The sequence below is a fragment of the Echinops telfairi genome, unplaced genomic scaffold (genome assembly GCF_000313985.2).
Source record: "Echinops telfairi isolate 266 unplaced genomic scaffold, ASM31398v2 ScPeMD7_2291;HRSCAF=2852, whole genome shotgun sequence".
Lineage (NCBI taxonomy): Eukaryota > Metazoa > Chordata > Mammalia > Afrosoricida > Tenrecidae > Echinops > Echinops telfairi.
Window position 1 is genome coordinate 24731278 of NW_022106189.1, and position 19442 is coordinate 24750719.

At 40.2% G+C, this 19442-nt stretch overlaps 1 protein-coding gene across 2 annotated transcripts in view; it reads right to left on the reverse strand.

The window, feature by feature from the left end:
- Window positions 1-19442, reverse strand: part of CDH8 (cadherin 8) — a 472175-nt gene that overhangs the window by 57227 nt on the left and 395506 nt on the right. For both annotated transcript variants that reach the window (XM_045293654.1, XM_004704627.2), the window contains exon 10: window positions 11687-11804. In XM_045293654.1, the coding sequence (XP_045149589.1) occupies window positions 11687-11804 (118 nt within the window). The remainder of the gene's footprint in view (window positions 1-11686; window positions 11805-19442) is intronic.

Consider the following 19442-nt stretch of genomic DNA (forward strand, 5'->3'; position numbering starts at 1 on the left):
TTTGCATGACTGCTTGCAATGGCCAAGTTATTCTTTTTATTTTCTAAGACTTCTAGTTGTGCACAAAAGTTACATGTTTGCATATACGAGGGTATGTAAAAAATATTGTTATAAAAATGATAGGAACCTTTATTAAATTAACATATACAATTATGAAATGAAAAAATGAAAAAGTTAATGCTTCTTGACATAGTCTCCATTTGTGTCCATGTATGTCTGAAGATGCCTTCTCCTCTCTACAACCCTTCCCTGAAGAATCCTCCAGTCTTGGACTTACACCATCGTAGAAAGGCACAGTTTTGGCATCCTCGTGGGTGGGACTCCGATCACATGCTTTTAAACTGTTCTTGGAGTTCTGGGCACCAAAGGAAGCCTAAAGGGGCAAGATCAGGGCTGTAGGTGGCTGGAGCATTGTGTTCCAATGAAATGCTAGCAGGACGGCAGTCCTTGCTACCCGTGCAGAATGAGCAGTGTCTTGACATGATGGGAAAAACTGATAATAATTGGTGCAATTTGGGGGACCTTTTATTCAGCAATGCAGATTTCCATTTTCTTACAGTCTTCTTCACAATAAGCCCCACAATTGTCCTGTCTTTCGAGAAAGCATATTAAGATCACTCTTTCTATAATTCCAAAGTGCAATCTCCATAACTTTATGAGACGAGCTCTCCCTCTGCCTTGAACGGAACTCTGAAGCCATTGTTTTGATTGAACTTTGCACTTTTTGGAGGCAGTCAACTGTGAGAAAGATGTGTGTGTGTGTGTGTGTGTGTGTGTGTGTGTGTGTGTTGCCAAGAGAACAGGTCTGCAGTCCTTCACGGATGGCACACATGTTTAAACACATTTGTTTGGAAGAACTTCATGCATGTACGACTTGGAACCCTGCTTGCATACTGTTTGATTATGCAATAATAAAACACCTTCAGAATATTTTTAACATTTCTTGTCTCCAGCCTAGAAACACAGGTAATGATAACAATTTTTGAGCCATGGGAATAATATTCATGTTTATTGAGTTATCTTTTAACATATGGACATCATTGAAATCTATTAATATGTCTAGGACTCCTCCCAGACACACTAAGAAAGAACAAGCTGTGATGTCATAAAAGCATATATCTTAATGATAATGTCCAATATTTTTTGATGAACTAGATCTGTACAGTGATTTCCCTACAAAGCAGTTCTCTTGAAAGTTGATAAAGGACATTTTGCACATCGAGTATCAAATATATTCCAGTCTCTGCCCTATGGCATTTATTGTACATCCTTTGTTTGGGTTATCAGACTTATTTCAAATGATCATATTAATTCACTTCCGTCCTGTTTTAAAAAAAAAGTCTGTCCAAATTAATATGACCTTTAATTGGTGGAGCCAAGACTTGTCTGATCTCAAAGTTTTTGATATTTCTCCCAACACCACATGTTTTCACACTCAGAAGGCTAGAATAGATGAGCCCTTAGTTCCCCAGCACTGACCCATTCTTTTTGTGTGAGGGGAAGCTGAAACCTAGGGAGGAAAAGTAATTCACAGTGTGACCTTGATAGAACCAGCCAGGACTGCCTGGCCAAGTGAAAGAATGAACTTCAGAGAAGGATGATTGTGTTCAGTTTACCAGGTACTTTTCCTCTCCCAGGCAGCTGCAGGATAAACAGCTATCAAAAGGCTGAGAAAAAAATGTTCTCAAGCAATACAGGAAGGACAGTCTATAGGCACTCAACTAGGATGAAAGCAAAGGCCAGGAAGAGTCCAGAAAGGTCCAAGGACAAAAACTATTGTCTTCCCTGCAAAACACCTGGATGTCTTCATTTGGGTGGCAATTTAAGAAACAATTAGAATAGCAAACAAACAGAACATGAATCCAATGCTATTCTCCATAACCAGGATATTGTCATTGTTTAGTCACTAAAGTCAGCTAACATGTTGGTTACCTGTCAGGTATGAAAACCAGCCATCCATGGAAACTGAAAGCAGCTCTGGTGGCACAAAAGGTTAGTCACCGTTTGAACCCACCCAGTGGCTCTCTGGGAGTAAGGCATGGTGATCTAACCTCATAAAGGTGACAGCCACGAAATCGCCATTGGGAAGTTCCACTCCATCACCGGTGGCCACTACAAAGAGAAAAGCAATCCCACGGCACCGAACAACAACATCGGAGCTAGGAAAGGCGTGCATTACATGGCACGTACGTTGGAACACCACTGTAGCACAAATTGCAGCCACTGTCCTTTTGGAAAGGAATCACCAGGATGTCTTAATCCTGGAACCATAAACCCGTTGAGTGGTCTGGGTACAACCCAGCTGACAGGAGCCCAGAGGTAAGGAGAACACCCGTCTGCAACTCCGCGGGAGAGTGAGCTGTCTCTGAAGGTTTGCAGCACCACTCTGAATAGCCAAATCCTTCTAAGGGTGACAGTGATGGAATCCAAGAAGAGCAAACGCTTTCTTCTGTAAATCCTACTCCCATACTGAGTAGGATCTAAGGGAGAACTTTGTTTATCATGATATAGTAGTTAGAATGTGTGGCTATTACTTGGAAACTCAGTATTTTGTGTGCTAACCTGTGACTTTCTACTTTGTTTCATAAAAATCCGCATCAACGCATCGCCTTTCTCTCTGATAATCCAACAAGAAATCAAACACTTTGCCATCAAGTCTACTACAACACTTACTGACCCTGTAAGACAGAGTAGACCTCTCCCAATAGGGTTTCCAAGTCTGGAAATCATTTCAGAAATAGATCACCCCATCTTTTGCCTAGGAGGGGCTGGCAGGTTCAAACTGCAGACCTCTCCGTGAGGAGCTGGGCACTTTGACCACTGCTTGACCAGGGCTCATCATTGCATGAAATACTGTGAGTAATCCTCTAAATGCCTCATTCCATATCCTTTATTGGCATTTTTATTTGTTGCATAGGAAGGATGAGAAGATTCACGAGGGTTACAAACACTGTGGGGGGAGTGGAAGAGCGCCTCCAATTTGCCTCTCACCGATTTCAACACTGGTGACCATCAAGATTTCGTGTCAAGTGGCTGGGTCAGGAGTGCCAGTGTTTTGTCAGGTAAGATACTGCAATCCCCTCCAACACCAACCATGTGTGCCACCCCTAGAGCCTGAGCACTGTCTTTTCATGGCTTTTATTTGTAATACGATTTGATTATTAAGAACAAAACAAAAGCATTGAGGTGATCTTTCTTTCCGTTCTATAGAAAAGGTTCAAGATTAGTCAGTTGCTTCCATAAGGTCTCACAGATCATAATAAAAAGAGCCAGGATCCTAAAACCTACACATTTTTAACTAGGAAGCCGGGGCTGTTTGACATTCCGCAGGCTCTCGCTTTCATCCTTTATTCTAATTCATTCCAAGTCAACTTTTTTCTGAGACTTAGCTATGGGGAGTAGCCCCTGGAGCGATTTCACATCATCTCTAGTGGCTTCTTCAACAAACGAAGGAATCCAAAGCACATGGTGTGTGTTATTGAGGTCACATCCCTCGATGGAATGTCACATATGCCTAATGTTGTGTCTATAAACTGTTCACATTAATTCCAAATGCAAAACCTCCGTTGCAAAATAGAGATGAAACGATAGCCAACTACAGTTGATACTCTTTTGAAAGGAAAATTTGCATAGACTGACAGCTCATTGTAGTTCTCACATTTAGTTTTCATGTATGGCTGTGTTACCAAAGGGCAATCAAGTTGGTTTGACACCCACCAAGTCCCAAGGCCTCTTTTTATGCTGGTAAACAGATGAGAAGTCAGTAAACAGTGTTCTTCCTTAATGACACCACTAATAACGTGGCCCAAACAAGTCAGGCTAACTGGAAAACGGTGATCTGAATTTCATGCAATCTTCCAGATGTTCTTCTGAATCTAAGCCAGGAAGGGAAGGTAAGGTGTTCAAGATCAAAGCTTTCTGTGTCTGACAGCATCTGATGGAGCAACGTCTAAAGGATCACCAGCTAAGACAAGGTCACGAGTGGTTTCAACCCACTAGTGACTCTGTGGGAGGAAAAAACCTGGCAATTGGCTCCCCATAAAGATTACAGCCTGTGAAACCCTCTGGGGCAGTTAGCCTCTGTCCCCTAAGGTCACTGAGTTTGAAATGACCCAGGAGTACACAACAACGACCGGATAATTAGGCCTGTACCTAGTTTTCTTTTCTTGCTAATTTTCATAATTTGAATGCTCGGCAAGGACCAGAAATGACTCTGAGCAACAGAAAGGGTTCAATGCAATTCACAACATTGAATAACTTTAAGAAGCCCCCCTTGGATCTCTGCGCCTTGTATTTAAAGTACATCCCCAGCAGGCAGTCTACTTGGGGCTAAATGACCTCTCACAGCAAACACTGAAAAACAGACACTAAGACAGTGCACTCTTTGACCAGAGCAATCATTTTAGGATTTTCAATATTTGCCAAGGAAATTCTTCCATGTTCAAGGCCCCCTTTGTCTTATGACTTCAAAAATAAATAAAAGGGAAGATACAAAGTTTGGACCCAGTAGAAGGGTTTTACAAAACAAAGCAAAACAAAACAAAATCACCATGTTTCCTGAGCCAAAGCATATAGGCAGTCACCATGAAGACAGTGCACATGTAGCTCCGTTATCTGTTTCACTGAGCTTGCACCTCATCTTTAATTACAGAGTAGGTGACAAAATGAAACATAAATGGCTTTTTATCAACGGAAGGTTGCTGGAAGCATAAGCAATACATTATGAATTACTGAAGCAGAGCTTTTGTGGATCATGTATGCCCAACACTGTTCTACATTTGGGGGATCCCAGTTGGACTTCCTGTTCCATGCAAATGGAGCATGATTACCTTTTTGTATTCTGCACTGAGGAAAGGGATTGTGCTTTACATGAGTGAGAGCTGATGGTTTTGATGGCAAAGACCTTCAGCTGATGTTGGGTGAGAGGTCTGCTGCGGTGGGAGCAACCACTATACGGGCAGAGAAACAGCAACTGCATCTATAGACCGCACTCACACTAGCACACAGTTTTCACTTGTTGCCTAGGTGTGGTTGCCTGGGAAACCCAACAATAATGACTTTGCAGTAGCTGAAGCATGCAGCCTTCTTAAAAGGCTACTTGAAGGAAGAGCTGCTATTTCAGAAAGTCTTAGGTGAGCTTAAAGCATCTGGTGTAATGGCTGAACTAAAGGTCGCCCAAGGTGTTTATGCATCGGAACCCTACAGCAGAACCTAACAACAACAATAAAGTAGTTCATAGAGGACAATGCTATCGGAAGATGGCTCTCGGCTGTGTCCATTCTAGGAAAGGCCTTTCCAGTGCAGTTCAGCCTGAATGGGTGACATGCAGCCTGGATGGATGCTTAAGCAGAGGAGAGGGAGAGACTGTCTGCCTCTCAATGCCTACATCCGGAATGCAGTAGAGTGGCACATGACGGTTCAGCTGGAGAGAAGTGGCAGGACAAGTGACCAGCTTCGGCTTGCGTGGGGCCAAGGAAATCAATTTTAAGTTCTGTGATGAGAAGATTCTGAGGTAGACTCATGATAGTCTAAATGCCAAGGGATCGTCTTAGGGTCTGTCTTTTATTTTATTTTCCAGCCTAGGTCCCACATTTCCCCTAGAATAGATATTTGATGGTGGGTGGTGCGGTGGTGATGTAAACTAGCACGAGGGGCTAGAATTTAAAGTGATCTTCACAATTCAGAAGCTAGAGCTGGCCATTCTGTGAAGAACTCTCAGTTCCCTTCCGGCAAGGGAGAAATAGAAAGAAAACTACATTGCAGCCGTGTGGAGACCCCTGCCAACGCTTAGATTCAGCTTTCCTCCTGCAGTCGGCATCATTGTGTGTGTTTTGTGAGATGGAGAAGGACTTTGTGGATTGGTGTCAGGCATAGGGGTTAATGTTGGACTTGTGGGTTTGGGCAGCACTGGGTTGGGATGTTTTCTTGATGTGTACTTAACCTTTATGTAAAATTCTCTTATACATGCGTTCCTGTGGATTTGTTTCTCTAAAGTACCCAGACTAATACACCTCCTAACTGCATTTTATTATTTATTAAAATTTTGTGCTTTTCTGTTAAAGTACCCTTTCAGAAGGCACTGCCAAAGTAATAGGTGGCCAATGAACCGGAAAGACCACCAGCCACTCCACAGGTGAAAGATGGTGCTCTCTGCTCCCATAAAGATTGGCAAAACCCAGGAAACCCCACAGAAAGCCTATGTGCGTTGGCAGAACTAGGTGGCAGTTGGCTAGTTGGGCATTATAATATCCTTTGGAGCACACTTACATAGCTGAGCATGTTTCATGTTTCTTTCTCTCTTTTAACAGTTTTATTGACATATAATTCATGTACCATACAATTCAATGGTTTAAAAAGAGTAGTGTAATCATCATCATAATCAATGTTAGAATATTTACTTCATTCTTGTGCCCATTGTTAGCTCCCTATTACCCCCTATTATAGTTCTATTCATCTAGTTACTGTCTCTCTATATTTTCCTATCTTAGATTTAATATGAAGAAAATCATTCAAAAAACTACACAACTGCCGCAAAATAAAACACATAAAAACCTCAATCCAAGTGAAATCAAAAGAGAATAAAAACTGGAACCTATTAAAAATGGGCCAAAAGGAAAACCATACGATAATATGTTTAATTTTAACCTAATAATATCTGCAGTAATCCATTTTCCAATGAACTGTCTCAGAGGGCAAGATGGTTTACAGCCCTGCTCAGTGGTCCAAGGGAATTCACTGGAGGCTTACTCCACGTGGGGATTCTGTGAATGGATTTGGGGCATTCATTGTTATCCACTGCCTTCTGCAAGCACTACACCTACACCTGGTTTGCAGAAAGCAGTGGATAACCTCATAGAATTATGTATTTTAATGAGGTCCGGGGTTTCCCAATGGTTTATGAAACCACGTTTAGAATTACTCTGCAATATTTTAATAAATAAATCTGCAGAATTAAAGCTATAAAGAGGCCTAATTAAGAGTAAGTCAGAAGTTAAGAAATGATGGGAAGTTAAGGAACAAGGGATTTATATAAGCATTGTTTTCTATTTTACTAATGAGTCTTCTATTTTTTTTTGGAATCACATGCAAAATGGTTTTAATGAAAATACTTACAAATGAACCATCAGAAATTCAAGCTGAATTCAGAGGATGTTGCAGTGAGTGGCAAAGGAGGGTCATCTATGACCTCCTCTGGCTTCCCTAGTGCCACAGGCAGGTTACAGATAAACCTCCATGATCCATGCTGCTTCTTCTTTTTTTAAATGGTAAGAATAAAATAATAATATAAAGATAAAAATATGAATACTGAGTAAGAAAGGAAAGGTCACCATCAATATTTAAAAATCCAGGGAAGAAATTTTTGTAAGGGAACAAGAAATGCTCGTGCTGATAACAAATTCAGGTTGGGTCAAGTGGGCAGTCAATTGACCAATGATCAATTTCAATCCAGCATAAGCAAGTTTACAGTGATCTCTGCCTGATAGTGAAGCTGGTTGAGACACTTTCCTGTGGCTACAGGGGATCTGCCAGTAGCTTAATCTGAATAGATACTCTGCATATGGGTTTTGGGCTCCCACTGTCCCTCATAGCCTTTTACAAACTGGGTGTTCACAATTTAAGCTCAGATACTTTTCACTTCATCAGATTTGGATTTTTTTATTGCCATCTTTGGATCACACAAGCCGGCGTGCTTTTGTGTGGCCTTCCTTGACTCCTCACTTTGTTTGAATACAAGCTTTGAAAACCCCAGACACTATTCCGATTGATAGCCGGGCACCATCTGCGTTTTTCACCACACTTTTCTGTAAGCACCCTGGTCTTCCATGATCATTTCATGAAAGTGGGTATCGAGCAGGGCCATGCTATCAGAACTACCTGTTCTTGGCTAGAGTTAAGTGGGAGCTAATACATCTGTCTGATACTGCAAGCATGGCGCTCCTAAGCAAGTCTTTTCACACTAGAGCCACGAGTGAAATGAGGGCACCGAGGTTTAAGGTAACTTGATTGCTGTCAGAATTTGCTTACAAAGGATATTTACAGAAGGGGGAAAAAGGAGATTTAAAAAATTTACTACACGAAGTAGGCAAATCAGTTGAAATGGAAACATCTAAAAGAGGGTATGGATTGTACTGTGAAAAGATAGATATATAAAGTCTGAGATACATTGCTGTACTAATGCACAACATGGATGATTCTAAAGCTTTAATCACTATCTTCAGTATTTAAATAAAATACATTATCTCTTTAAAGAAAGGTTTTTATGAATTATGATGCGGTCAAAGAAGATATATCAAGAAGAGGAAAACAGATTCAATGTCATTAGGTAATCTGATCCCCCACTGTCTCTTCTTAGGAAGCTGTAAGGGAAAGGTAGCTATTCTTCATCAACTAAGTCAAGTTCATTGTCTACTTCTCTTCTTCCCACAGACTTTCCCTAGAAATCAAGGCTCCCATGCCCCATATTTCCATACACCTGACTGAAATAGTGCAGTGTAAAATATAAAGCTTCCCATTTCACCACAATGCTTTCTGGTCATTATAAACAAATATTTTACTCAGAATGCGCAGGGTGGAAAAGAGCTCGAGAGCTTTCTGTACTCCTCAAATTTTTTTTGCAAGCACGTTATTGCTGTTTTTGCAAAACTGTCCAATTGTTTTCTGTCTCGTTATACTGAATTGTTGGGTCTCCTCCATTTCCATGCATGGAATAGAGGACAATCTTCCAATTAGGTCAGCCAAACTTCCTTTTTCTACAAATTCACCGAACTGGCCTATGGAGAAACCAATGTCTGAGCGTGACTGTCTGGCAAATATGTGTGATATGAATGAGTCACCACAGCTTGATCTTGGGTTCCACCGCTATCATCACTGAAGGTTGTTTTCCAGTTCTGGCAAGCAGATAATTCACATATATTCAGAAAGAGAATTGTTTGTGAAATCACTCAGCTCTGAGGGAGACAAGTGACAGCTAATTTCTATCTCATTTTGCCTTTGATTATGAATTCGTCAACTGAAAATTGCATTAGGTCTATTCTTTGTGAGCGAGAAGAAAGACCATAGTAACGTTAAACAGAAAGACAATGCTCCAAGTTACTTAGAAGGTGATAGATGCTGAAACCAACCCCCCTGAAATCTCTAATTAAAGAAGGGATCTTTCTATTCATTATAAATTTGATTATATTAGGCATTACATAATCTTAACCATTCTCTTGTGGGTTTGAATCTACAAAGTATTGTAGTCTCAGTGGAGAAACATCACCTCTTAACAACTTTAAAGTTTATATGAATAACAAAGAAGCAACTGTAAATAGAATCATACCATTTGCCTTTCCTCATTTTCAAACTCAAGTATATAGCATTTTAAAAGAAAATTATGTGTAGGTTTTAGATTTCTTTTGTTGCATATATGCTCTCATTACTTATAAAAATAAAAGTAACAGATATAAAGAAGCAATCTATCACATCTTAAACTTAACATTTTGGGGGGGAATCAAAATAGTTGTACTCTATGGAGCAAAATTCATGAATCTCCAAAATCAAAGAGAGATAGAGTATAAACTTTACATTTCTCTTCCAAAGACCTAGAGGTTCATGATTTATTCTATGGAGAAGATGTTGAATATTTGGGTCTTAAATTCAAAATCACAGTGAACATATGTCCTCATTTTCCCCAAACAGTTTTGGTTTATGGCTGTTTCCAGCCATAAATAAAAACAGTGATTCCTTTCACTTTTAAAAATGTCCCAGTAGGAACAGTAAATTATATGGTCAGCTTTACAAAATAGATAAATGCATAATTTAAGATAAACTATTGTGATACAGAGAGCGTGCTCTCCATTTCAAATCATTTTACAACCCTGGCATCTTTTCTTTTTCCTCTATTGTTACACACAAACACACAACTTAGCAGATCTGTAATTTCCATTGGTTAACTCCCAAAGAAACAGTCTACTATCATGTTTACTGAAATATATAAGGATTTCATAAAACAAGAGGAGGATTCTTTAGCATATAGCTTACTGCTGTCTTCTGAGTCCAAAGGTCACATGCAACTGAGTATAAAATTAATTCAGCTGAGGACTAAAATCTGCCATGTTGAAATAACATAGAGTACAAAACCACAAAGCACCCAAGAGCACCTTTTCATTCATCAACACACACTGACCAATGAATCCCTTGGGCCACATTTATAATAAGCCTATCTTAAACTATGGAATATACAGGAATCACCCAGGAGCTCGGATTTTTAGTATGGGAAAACATTCCAATATAGGGTAGTCTAAAATATAGAGTACGATATGCACATACAAAAATGACTGGTATCTGTTAGCTCACAATGAAGAATCCTGGGTCATTCTTTATGTTTGGACAATGAGCTGTTTGGGATTGCAGAATGCACTTTCATCTTCAACATATCATTTGACTTCCATTGAAAAGAAATCGTGGAAGCTTAACTGAAGAATGAATGAATGTATTTGGACTTGAGTTCTTAATTAGAGACGGAAGATAAATGAGCATTCCATCATTGAGGGGAAAGGACATATTTTTATCTCCTGGTTTTGTAATAATGGAAACCAGCTTAATGAAGAATATCTATATAAACAACCTTCTCATTTCTTTTGCTGTGATGGATGCACATTCATCAAAGCATCCACAAAAACTACCTAGAATCGTGTCAAATGGTAAGGCCATATTATATTTAACAAGAGCCATGAAATGTGATTTCATAAATGAAAATTCATTACAGTTCAGAACCTCCTTCAAAGAGAATAAATCTAGTAATACCAACAGATGTCATGATCAGAGTTTTACTCTTGTAATTGAGTCTAGCTCTTAAAGAGACATCCAAAAATCTAAACACATGCCTATAGTAATGCCAGTAGACAGGCTGAGACAATACATTTATATTACTAATCCTTTTAAATCAGCTAAAACTAAGATTTAAATATGGCTTAGTGAAAACAAACACTTTAAAAATCTTTGGTAAATAGATAGCAGCTTAGAAACAAAAAAGTGTACAGATGATATAGGGTGTTAAAGAATGATCTATGACCTTCACATGTAATAGGAAATAGCTGTGGGAACCAGTTAATCCATGCTTAGTCTTCAAGAAATAATGAAATGTATTGCATGAGCTCTGTGCGTGCACGACAGGAATAAAGTCAGTGCATGTTAGCGGCACAATAAAGTTGATAAGGAGTGTCGTCCTTCAGGAAGGATTTTCTGATTTAATTGCTATTGTCAAAGTCGATGCGGGCTTAAAACAAAGAACTCTAATGTGTACCCACGATCCAGGCCAAAGTAGAACAGTCTTTCCCAGAAGACTTGGTACAATGCTCTATTAAAACTCCCCAACGCCGATCCAGCCCCCCTCTCTCCGATAGCTCAGTGTCTCAAAGCTCCTGCAGCCTTCCTGGGGGTTCAATCCTTCCCTCCTGTTTGGAACAAATGATGGAAGTATTCCCCAGGATAAAATTAATTTTCACATTAATAATTTTCTTATCTATTGTTTCAGCATTAGAAAGGTGAAAGTGATGTAATTACCATGCCATTAGGCTGATAAGTTGGATTTCAACTGCTCGAGGGTGAGCAAAAATTATTTCCATGCTATTTCAGTCATCTTATAAATTCACAATGCGTTTTCTAATTTATGCTTAACTTCGTCCCACAAAGCTAATGTCTTTACCTTCATTTTTCTTAATGGTGAAATTCGGATTGTTGACCATTTCTGGAAGAAGGCTGTATAAGAAATAATGTCCATTTTTAGGATCATCTTTGTCCATGGCACTCACTGTTTGGATGACCTGAAACATAAAACTTGACATTAGCATTTCTGAGGGCATCAACACTTTATGCTGGCTTTAAAAGCTGAGTGCATTCCCCCACCCCACCCCACCCAGTCTGATAATTTGGCTTTTGGGGACTTTTCAGCTTTCTAAATTATCCTGGATGGTTTGTGCCAAGGACAAGGAGACACATTCGTCATTTGGAAAACCTCTGTCCTGATCAAAGGATGGAAATTAAGATCATTACCTTTTCTGTTCATGTGGTATCTGTGGCTTGAAAGAGCAAAATTCAGTGTATTCAAAAAAGTCCACTGAGAAATGGCCAGTTTGGTTCCCCAAGTGGCGCACAGAAAAGCGTTTAGAGTAAGATTTAGAAGTGACACAGTGATTGCGGTGTGGCTCCTGGGAAAATGCTGGAAATAAGGGATTTCGATCTTGAATCCTCCGACCTCCTCTTTTACTTTACACATAGGTTACATGTGTTTGCCAAATAGTGTATTCTTGGGCACAAATAGCATTGCATCAAACCTCTCTGGTCAGGTGTGTCTGCTCCCTCCCATAATGAATACTGTTTTAAAGCTAGTGGATAACACATGCAAACAATGCTTTGGAGCGTATCCTGACATGAATAAATTACAGGGATTAGAAGTGTTACCACTGTGCAGAGAGCTGTTTGGAGACGTACAGAGACTTGGAATCGGTGCCGGTTGAATGTGCTTGTTGCATTTGCAAATCTGCACTGACTTAGTTGCTAAGTTCCTTCTTGGAATGTTATTGAATTAGCTTAATAATTCCTATTTTGAGTTGGTGACGTTAATTGCTTCCATATGAAACATCGGGCATCTACTGTGGCAAATTATATTTCTACTGTAAATAACTACATCATAATTCCTACCAAGAAAAAGTGTCTATGAGACATGACATTCGAAAGTACTAACTTTCCCTTAAAAAACATGAACTGGGGAACAATCACAGGCTTATGAAATTTAGATGGTGTTAAGGTGGTATCCAGACTACCACGTCCATTCAACTTTGTCAACTTTATTAAAGAGTGAAATAATGGATCACTTCCTCTCAAGAAAGGAAAATTACGAATTTGTAGTTCATTACCTGCACGAGTGTAATAATCACAATTTCAGAAAACTTTTAGACATCTGGGGTCTTGCTATGTGTTCGGCACATATTACGTGGCATGCGGTCCAGAAGGCTGTTTTGAAGTGTGCATGAAGTAGCATCTCTCAAATTCCTTCTTTCCATCTTTTCAATGAAATATATTCTGTGAAGGATCTTCAGTGCCTTATATCTAGTTTCAATTATACTTTGCTGGAGTGACAATATTATGTACAAGAATATAAAATGGGTCTCATGGGTAGACTAGTAGTGGTTAAACGATTGGATTCTGGAATCAAGATACCTACAGGGAAGTTAGGCTCCTGGTCAAACTGACCAGGTCAGCAGCCCTGGATTGGGTAGCTCTGGGTGGGAACCAACTCAATGACAGTGAATTTAGTTTGAATTTCAGATGTTCGAGGTTCACTCTGTACTCACTGAGTATGAAGGAAGGAGTAAATTATTCCTGAAGCACTCTGTTCCCATTTTACCTATTATTCAAATAAAAAAGTGCACCTTGTATTATGAGGATGTTTGGGTGACTGTTGAGATAATTCGTGTCAATCTCAATGCAATTCCGGTTCTCGGTCATTGCTCCATACGTGTTAGCAGAACCGTTATCATGGAGTACGTTCTAGCTCTCGTGGTTAGGTGCTGTTGAGTTGGTTTCGACTCAGCCATCCTATGTACAAAAGAACCAAGTTCCCCCCGGTTGTGCCCTATCCTCCCAATGGCTCCTATGCTTTGGGACTATACTTGTAGCCACTGGGCCAATCCATCTTGTTGAGGGTCTTTCTCTTTCTCCCTGCACCTCTAACTTTTCCAGATGTGACGTCCTTCTCCAGAGACTGGTCTCTCCTTGCGCATGTCCAAGTAGATGAGATGAAATCTTGCCATCCTTGCTTCTAAGGAGCCTTCAGGATGTGCATCTCAGTGACCGCATAGGGCATGCTAGCACTGCCCCAGAGGGCAGTGAATCATGATGGCAGTGGACCGCCATATCTTTCCCCCGCACAGAAGTAGATAGTGGTTTTCAACTGCCAACCTTCAGTTTAGCGGTCAAGTGTTCAACTACTGTGGCATCAGGGATCATACAATACGTGTTGTTGTAAATATTATTATGTTGATTGTTTTCATAAGAGGGGCCTGAATGCCCAGTGTTTAAGCACTCGGCTTTCACTAAAAGGAGGGTGGTTTTAACCCACCAGCCCCTCCACAATCAGCTTCAGTGAAGGTTGACAGCCTTAGAAACCCTATAGGCAGCTTGACCCTGTTCTATACGTTTGTTCTGCACTTGGAATCGATGAAAAGAATGGATGGGGTCATCTATTCATGACGACAGATTTTACCCTCATAGAGGGCCAGCCTTCTCAAATGAGAAAGTGATTTAACCAAATACCGTGGCACTGTTGGGAAGCATTGGACTGCTAACTGCCAAGTTAGCAGTTCAAACTTCCATGCCGCTCTGCAGGGGAAAGATGAGATTGACAAACCTCAGAAACCTCCTATAGGGATTCTTAAGAGTCAGAATTGACTTGATGGCAATGGATTTGGCTCTTTCGGTTTTCCTATCTAGTTGCCTAGCATATTTGCTCTAATCTTTAGGTGTGGAAGAGGTTTAGGGGTTTAGTTTTGTAGAAAGAAGCATAAATAGACATGTAAAGAGAGAGACTTGAAATGCAGTTCACTGTTTTGTGGACAGCCTTCATGTTGTAAATATTAACAGGACGGTGTTGACCACTTCACTTAGAATCCTCCTGGCTGTTCCTTTTAGAAAGTGAAAGAATAATTTTCTTTGACAGGCACTTTCCTGAATCTGGCCACGTGGACTGCAGAGTGGAGTGACTGGTGGGCCAGTGTAACCACCTTTCTCCCTTTACCCAACCTGGTCAGTCACAGCAGGACTGCTCGTCACTGATGCAAGTATTGCAGTAACTCCTGAAGTGTGTGAATACTTTTGACGAAGGGCAAATGATGGGAGAATTTTTTGGTATCCTGGGTAGAAATTAGTTTTTATATTAAATGCATTTCTGTAATATATTCAGAGGGTACAGCTGTTAGATCTCACACCGCTGATAGTATTGCGAAGTTAATTCATATGAAAACAGGCTTGCCGTGGAGGCTGGCTAGTAGAGACACCCATAAGAGTCATGGGATTAGTGAAGCCAGTACCGCCAACACCAAGCTTCACTCATTGAGCTCACGTGAAAGAAAAGAGCATACATACCTGCCTGAACACATATGAGCATGTGTGTTTATAAATCACACTTGCAACGGATCTACGTGTCCCCAACTCATTAGTGAAGTTGGTTAAGCATGAGAACCCTTGAGTCCTTCCTGAGAACTTCTGAATGGGAATGCCTGGGGGCGGGTCTACATTAACACTGTCTACAGCCCTCTGGGTGATTCAAATGCACACAAAAGCTTAAGGACCACTGTTTTAAACCAAGGGAAAATATGGTTGTTCACAGCCCACGTATTATTCATTAGGACCATTTGTATTGTCAAGTTCATCCTGTGATGTCTTGGTGAGACAAACCACTGAAACAGTGAATCTCTAAATCGGAGATGGGGAAACATTTTTCTGCCAAGGGCCTTTTATACATTTGTAACATTATTCTTGAGCCATGCTGGTGAAATATTTAATTAACTCACCCCGAATGTGATGGTTGGAACGGCTTCACTTTGGTGAAGGGTGTGATGTTAGCTGGTATTAATGATTCTGTGAACCTTCTAGACATGGCTCTCAGAATGGATTTCTCCCATCCCTAAAAGTCTAAATCATCATCCAAATATCCGCTAAACTGGCTAGGCTTAAGATTTTGTTTTCAGCCTGCCTGACAGTTGTGTTTGCGGTTGTTTGTTTGTTTGTCTATTTTTTTGTTTGCTTGGGGTTTTTGTTTGTTTGTTTGTATGTTACTTTAATGCAAATGAACATTTCCTGGCTATTTTATCTAAGATGTCTTAATCTTTACCTAAGTCCTGGTAAAAATTCAAAACAAATTAACTAAATACAATATGTCCAGTGGACCATGTGAGGGACTCAATGCCTTTGAAATGCTGCACACTCTCCATGCTAAAGAGGCTGGGACTTTCACTGATGCAACAACAGCAGAGGGTATGTAACTTTAAACAGGAGAAGCAGCCGAACAGCCCAGGAAGATTCATCCAAGGAAGTCCATCTCCACGGAGATGATCCTCCAGGCACATGGGTGACAGCGCACATGGAAGCGGAACACATTTCCCACCAGTAGTTATGACAACCTGAGTTGATGTTTAAATAAACAAGTAGAGCCAACTGTTTTATGAAGAGGATATTAAAAACTTTAGGAGAGGTTACACATCTTTAGGTGCATGTAGTTTTTATATTTCTTTATACTGATAAAATTCAGATGCAATGAAAAAGCCAATGTTTAATTAATTGTGGGTTCATTCCAAGGAAACCTGACAGTAAAATATAGCTGCCCATCAGACAAGAAAAGCATGCTTCTGGAGTTAGCAGTGCTACACTTACCCAGGTGTTAGTGGTGAAACAGGGAGGGTAGAGGGAGAGTGGGTAGGAAAGAGGGAACCGATTACAAAGAACTATATGTGACCCCCTCCTTGGGGGATGGACAACAGAAAAGTGGGTGAAGGGAGACGTTGGACAGGGCAAGATATGACAAAATAACAATTTATAAACTATCAAGGGCTCATGAGGGAGGGGAGAGCGGGGAGGGAGGGGGAAAATGAGGGCCTAATGTCGGGGGGTTTAAGTGGAGAGAAAATGTTTTGAGAATGATGTACAAATGCCCTTTACACAATTGATGTGTGTATGGATTGCGATAACAGTTGTATGAGCCCTTAATAAAATGTTAAAAAAAGAAAAGAAAAGCATGCTTAGGGTACAGGGTATGAACGTCTCCAGAAGAAGACTATTCTATGCTTTGAAATATAAGAACCTTCCTAACATTTGAAACTCTTCTGAATTTGATAAAGAATCATTAGCCCTTAGAATAATTCTAGGATCCCTGGTGGTACAATGGTAAAAAAATAACCAGCTGTGAACTGATAGGGTCGTGGTTCAAACCCACCAGGGCTTCCACAGGAGAAGAGAATTAGTGAAGTCCTCCTACAATGACCTCAGCTTAGGAAACTCAATGAGCGGGTCGAGCCATTCTACCTGCGGTGACAACCATTGGAATAAACTCCACACACTGAATTTCATACTGCTGAGGGTTTCAAAAAAATCTATCCATCACTGATAAATAATACTAAACCTAACACAAATTGCTTTTGTTAATGGAGTTTAATAAATTTTGTTTTGACCTACCGTTAGCTCAGACACATCTAATAACAATGGAACATCACTATCATTATTCATATTTGGAAATATAGGCATCAGCAAAACTGCATTTTGGATTATGTGACTTTTTAAAAGGCATTGGGACCTTATGGGGGTCTATTAGAAAACCCCCATGAGTTCCTATAGATATCATTCATTGACTTATTAAGTGCCGGGCATGGCAATATATGATGAGGCTTGTTGTTTGTTTGTTTGTTTTCCTCCCCTCCCTACTATCAGATCAATGCCTTGCCAGGGAGCGCTATAAATGAATACAAAATGCCAACTCATTTTTCTCCCATCATCATTAATAGGCACATACTCTAGAAGGGGCGATATAAGAAATGTAGAGCACCCTAATGCAGACAATAAAAAGGTGAATGTTAGGGTGCCAACTGAAAGGCCAGCTTTTCAAACCCACCAGCCTTCAAAACATGGGAGAAAAATGAGGCTGCCTGCTCTTGTGAAGAAGAGTTACTTTTAGAAACCCCACAAAAGGTTGCTGTGAATTGGAGTTAACTTGATGTCAATTGGGTTGAGTTAGTGCATCAAAGAAAATATCTATCAGCTGTATCTATTTCTCAAATCCCGACTCCTTCTTCTAGTCTCTCATTCATCAGCCTTCCCTTTTGGTATGTATGTATATATTCTTTTGGATATGTATGTCTCCGTTCTTTATGAGTATTTCAGTACTTTGGACGTGCTATCAGAAGACACCCTTTTCTGGAGGAGGACCTCCTGCTTGGTCAAGTGTTAGGGCAGCAACACAGAGGAAGACCTTCAACAAGCTGGGTTAGCAGTGGCTGCACGGCTTTTGTGGATAGCACAGGACAGGGCAGTGTTTCATAGGTTGTATACAGGGCTGCTATGAGTCAGAACTGACGCAATGGTACCTAACACCAAACCATAACCACACATACAGCCCCGCAATTGATTTCAACTCATAGAGACCCTACATATAGGACAGAAGTACCTTCATGGACTTTCCAGGCTACAGATCTGTAAGGAAGCAAACTGCCACATCATTCTCCCATAGAGCAGCCAGTGGTCTCAAACTATATTGGAACTTGTCTATTTTGCATGGAAGTCATAACAATGAATTCTTCCTTCTTTGCTGCCCATGTACTTTACTTATATTCCTGTTTGATTGTGATCCTATATGTATAATACAATGAGCAGTCGAGTGTACCATTGCAACTCTTGATAATTCTTGTCAATGTTTTTGGAAGATACATGTATTCTTTGGGAAGACACAAAGATAGTTAGAATATGTGCAATTGTAGCACTGTCACTTGGGTTAAACTTAATCCTTCCCCCCTCTTTTTTCTGTTGCAAATCTCACTGTGATGATATGTCTAAGAAAGTGGCAGAAAGGGGAACTGACAAGAGAAGGGGTAAGTCAATAAAATCACAGAAATGATTACCTTATTTCAGGTTTTCTATCTTATCCTCAGGCTGCTTTTACGTGCTTATTCCTGATTATCAAAATTATCTTTGTGGAAACACTACTATATCTTAAAGCTACATTTTCAGCTTGGGGGAACAAAGAATAATTCATTAATGAATATCAACTGGCCCAAACCTCCCCAACTTGAATGTTAATTAGTGTGGAATCAATGGTGTGTGCATATTTACAAAGGGATAGTTCACAGCTTTTATTAGATTTTCATGTCCATAATGGAATAAAAATAAAAGAAGGTTAAAAAACCTTTCCTCAGAAAAAGGGTGCTTGAAATAAGAATTATCCACTGACATGTTAGGTCTCCTACTCATTGAAAGCATTTTGCCACATCACCATTTTTCCCACTAGAAATACATTCTTGCCCTTAAAAATTATTAGGTGGCTCTTCTGAGCTAGTAACACAAAGGTCTGAACTACATACAATCCAACAAGATGAAGAAGATAAGATTCCCTGTCAGCTTCACTAATCAAGAGGCATCTGTGGGCACATTTGGGGGGACCTTTATAACCCATGGAGGGGGGGACCTTAATTGTATTTTCCTCGGTGACACTCTTTCTCACTCATCTTATCTTTTATTGAGCCGCACTTGAACATGACAAAAGCAAGGGCTCCTGAAGAACAACTTTAAATCCTATTTACTTTTTCCACGTCTTCCTGCCTCTTATTTTCTTTTGCTGCGCCTTGAATGGCTAACGGGTATTTGGGGCACAGCTCAAATAATCAACATTTAAAAACCAACCAAATCATACCTCAGACATT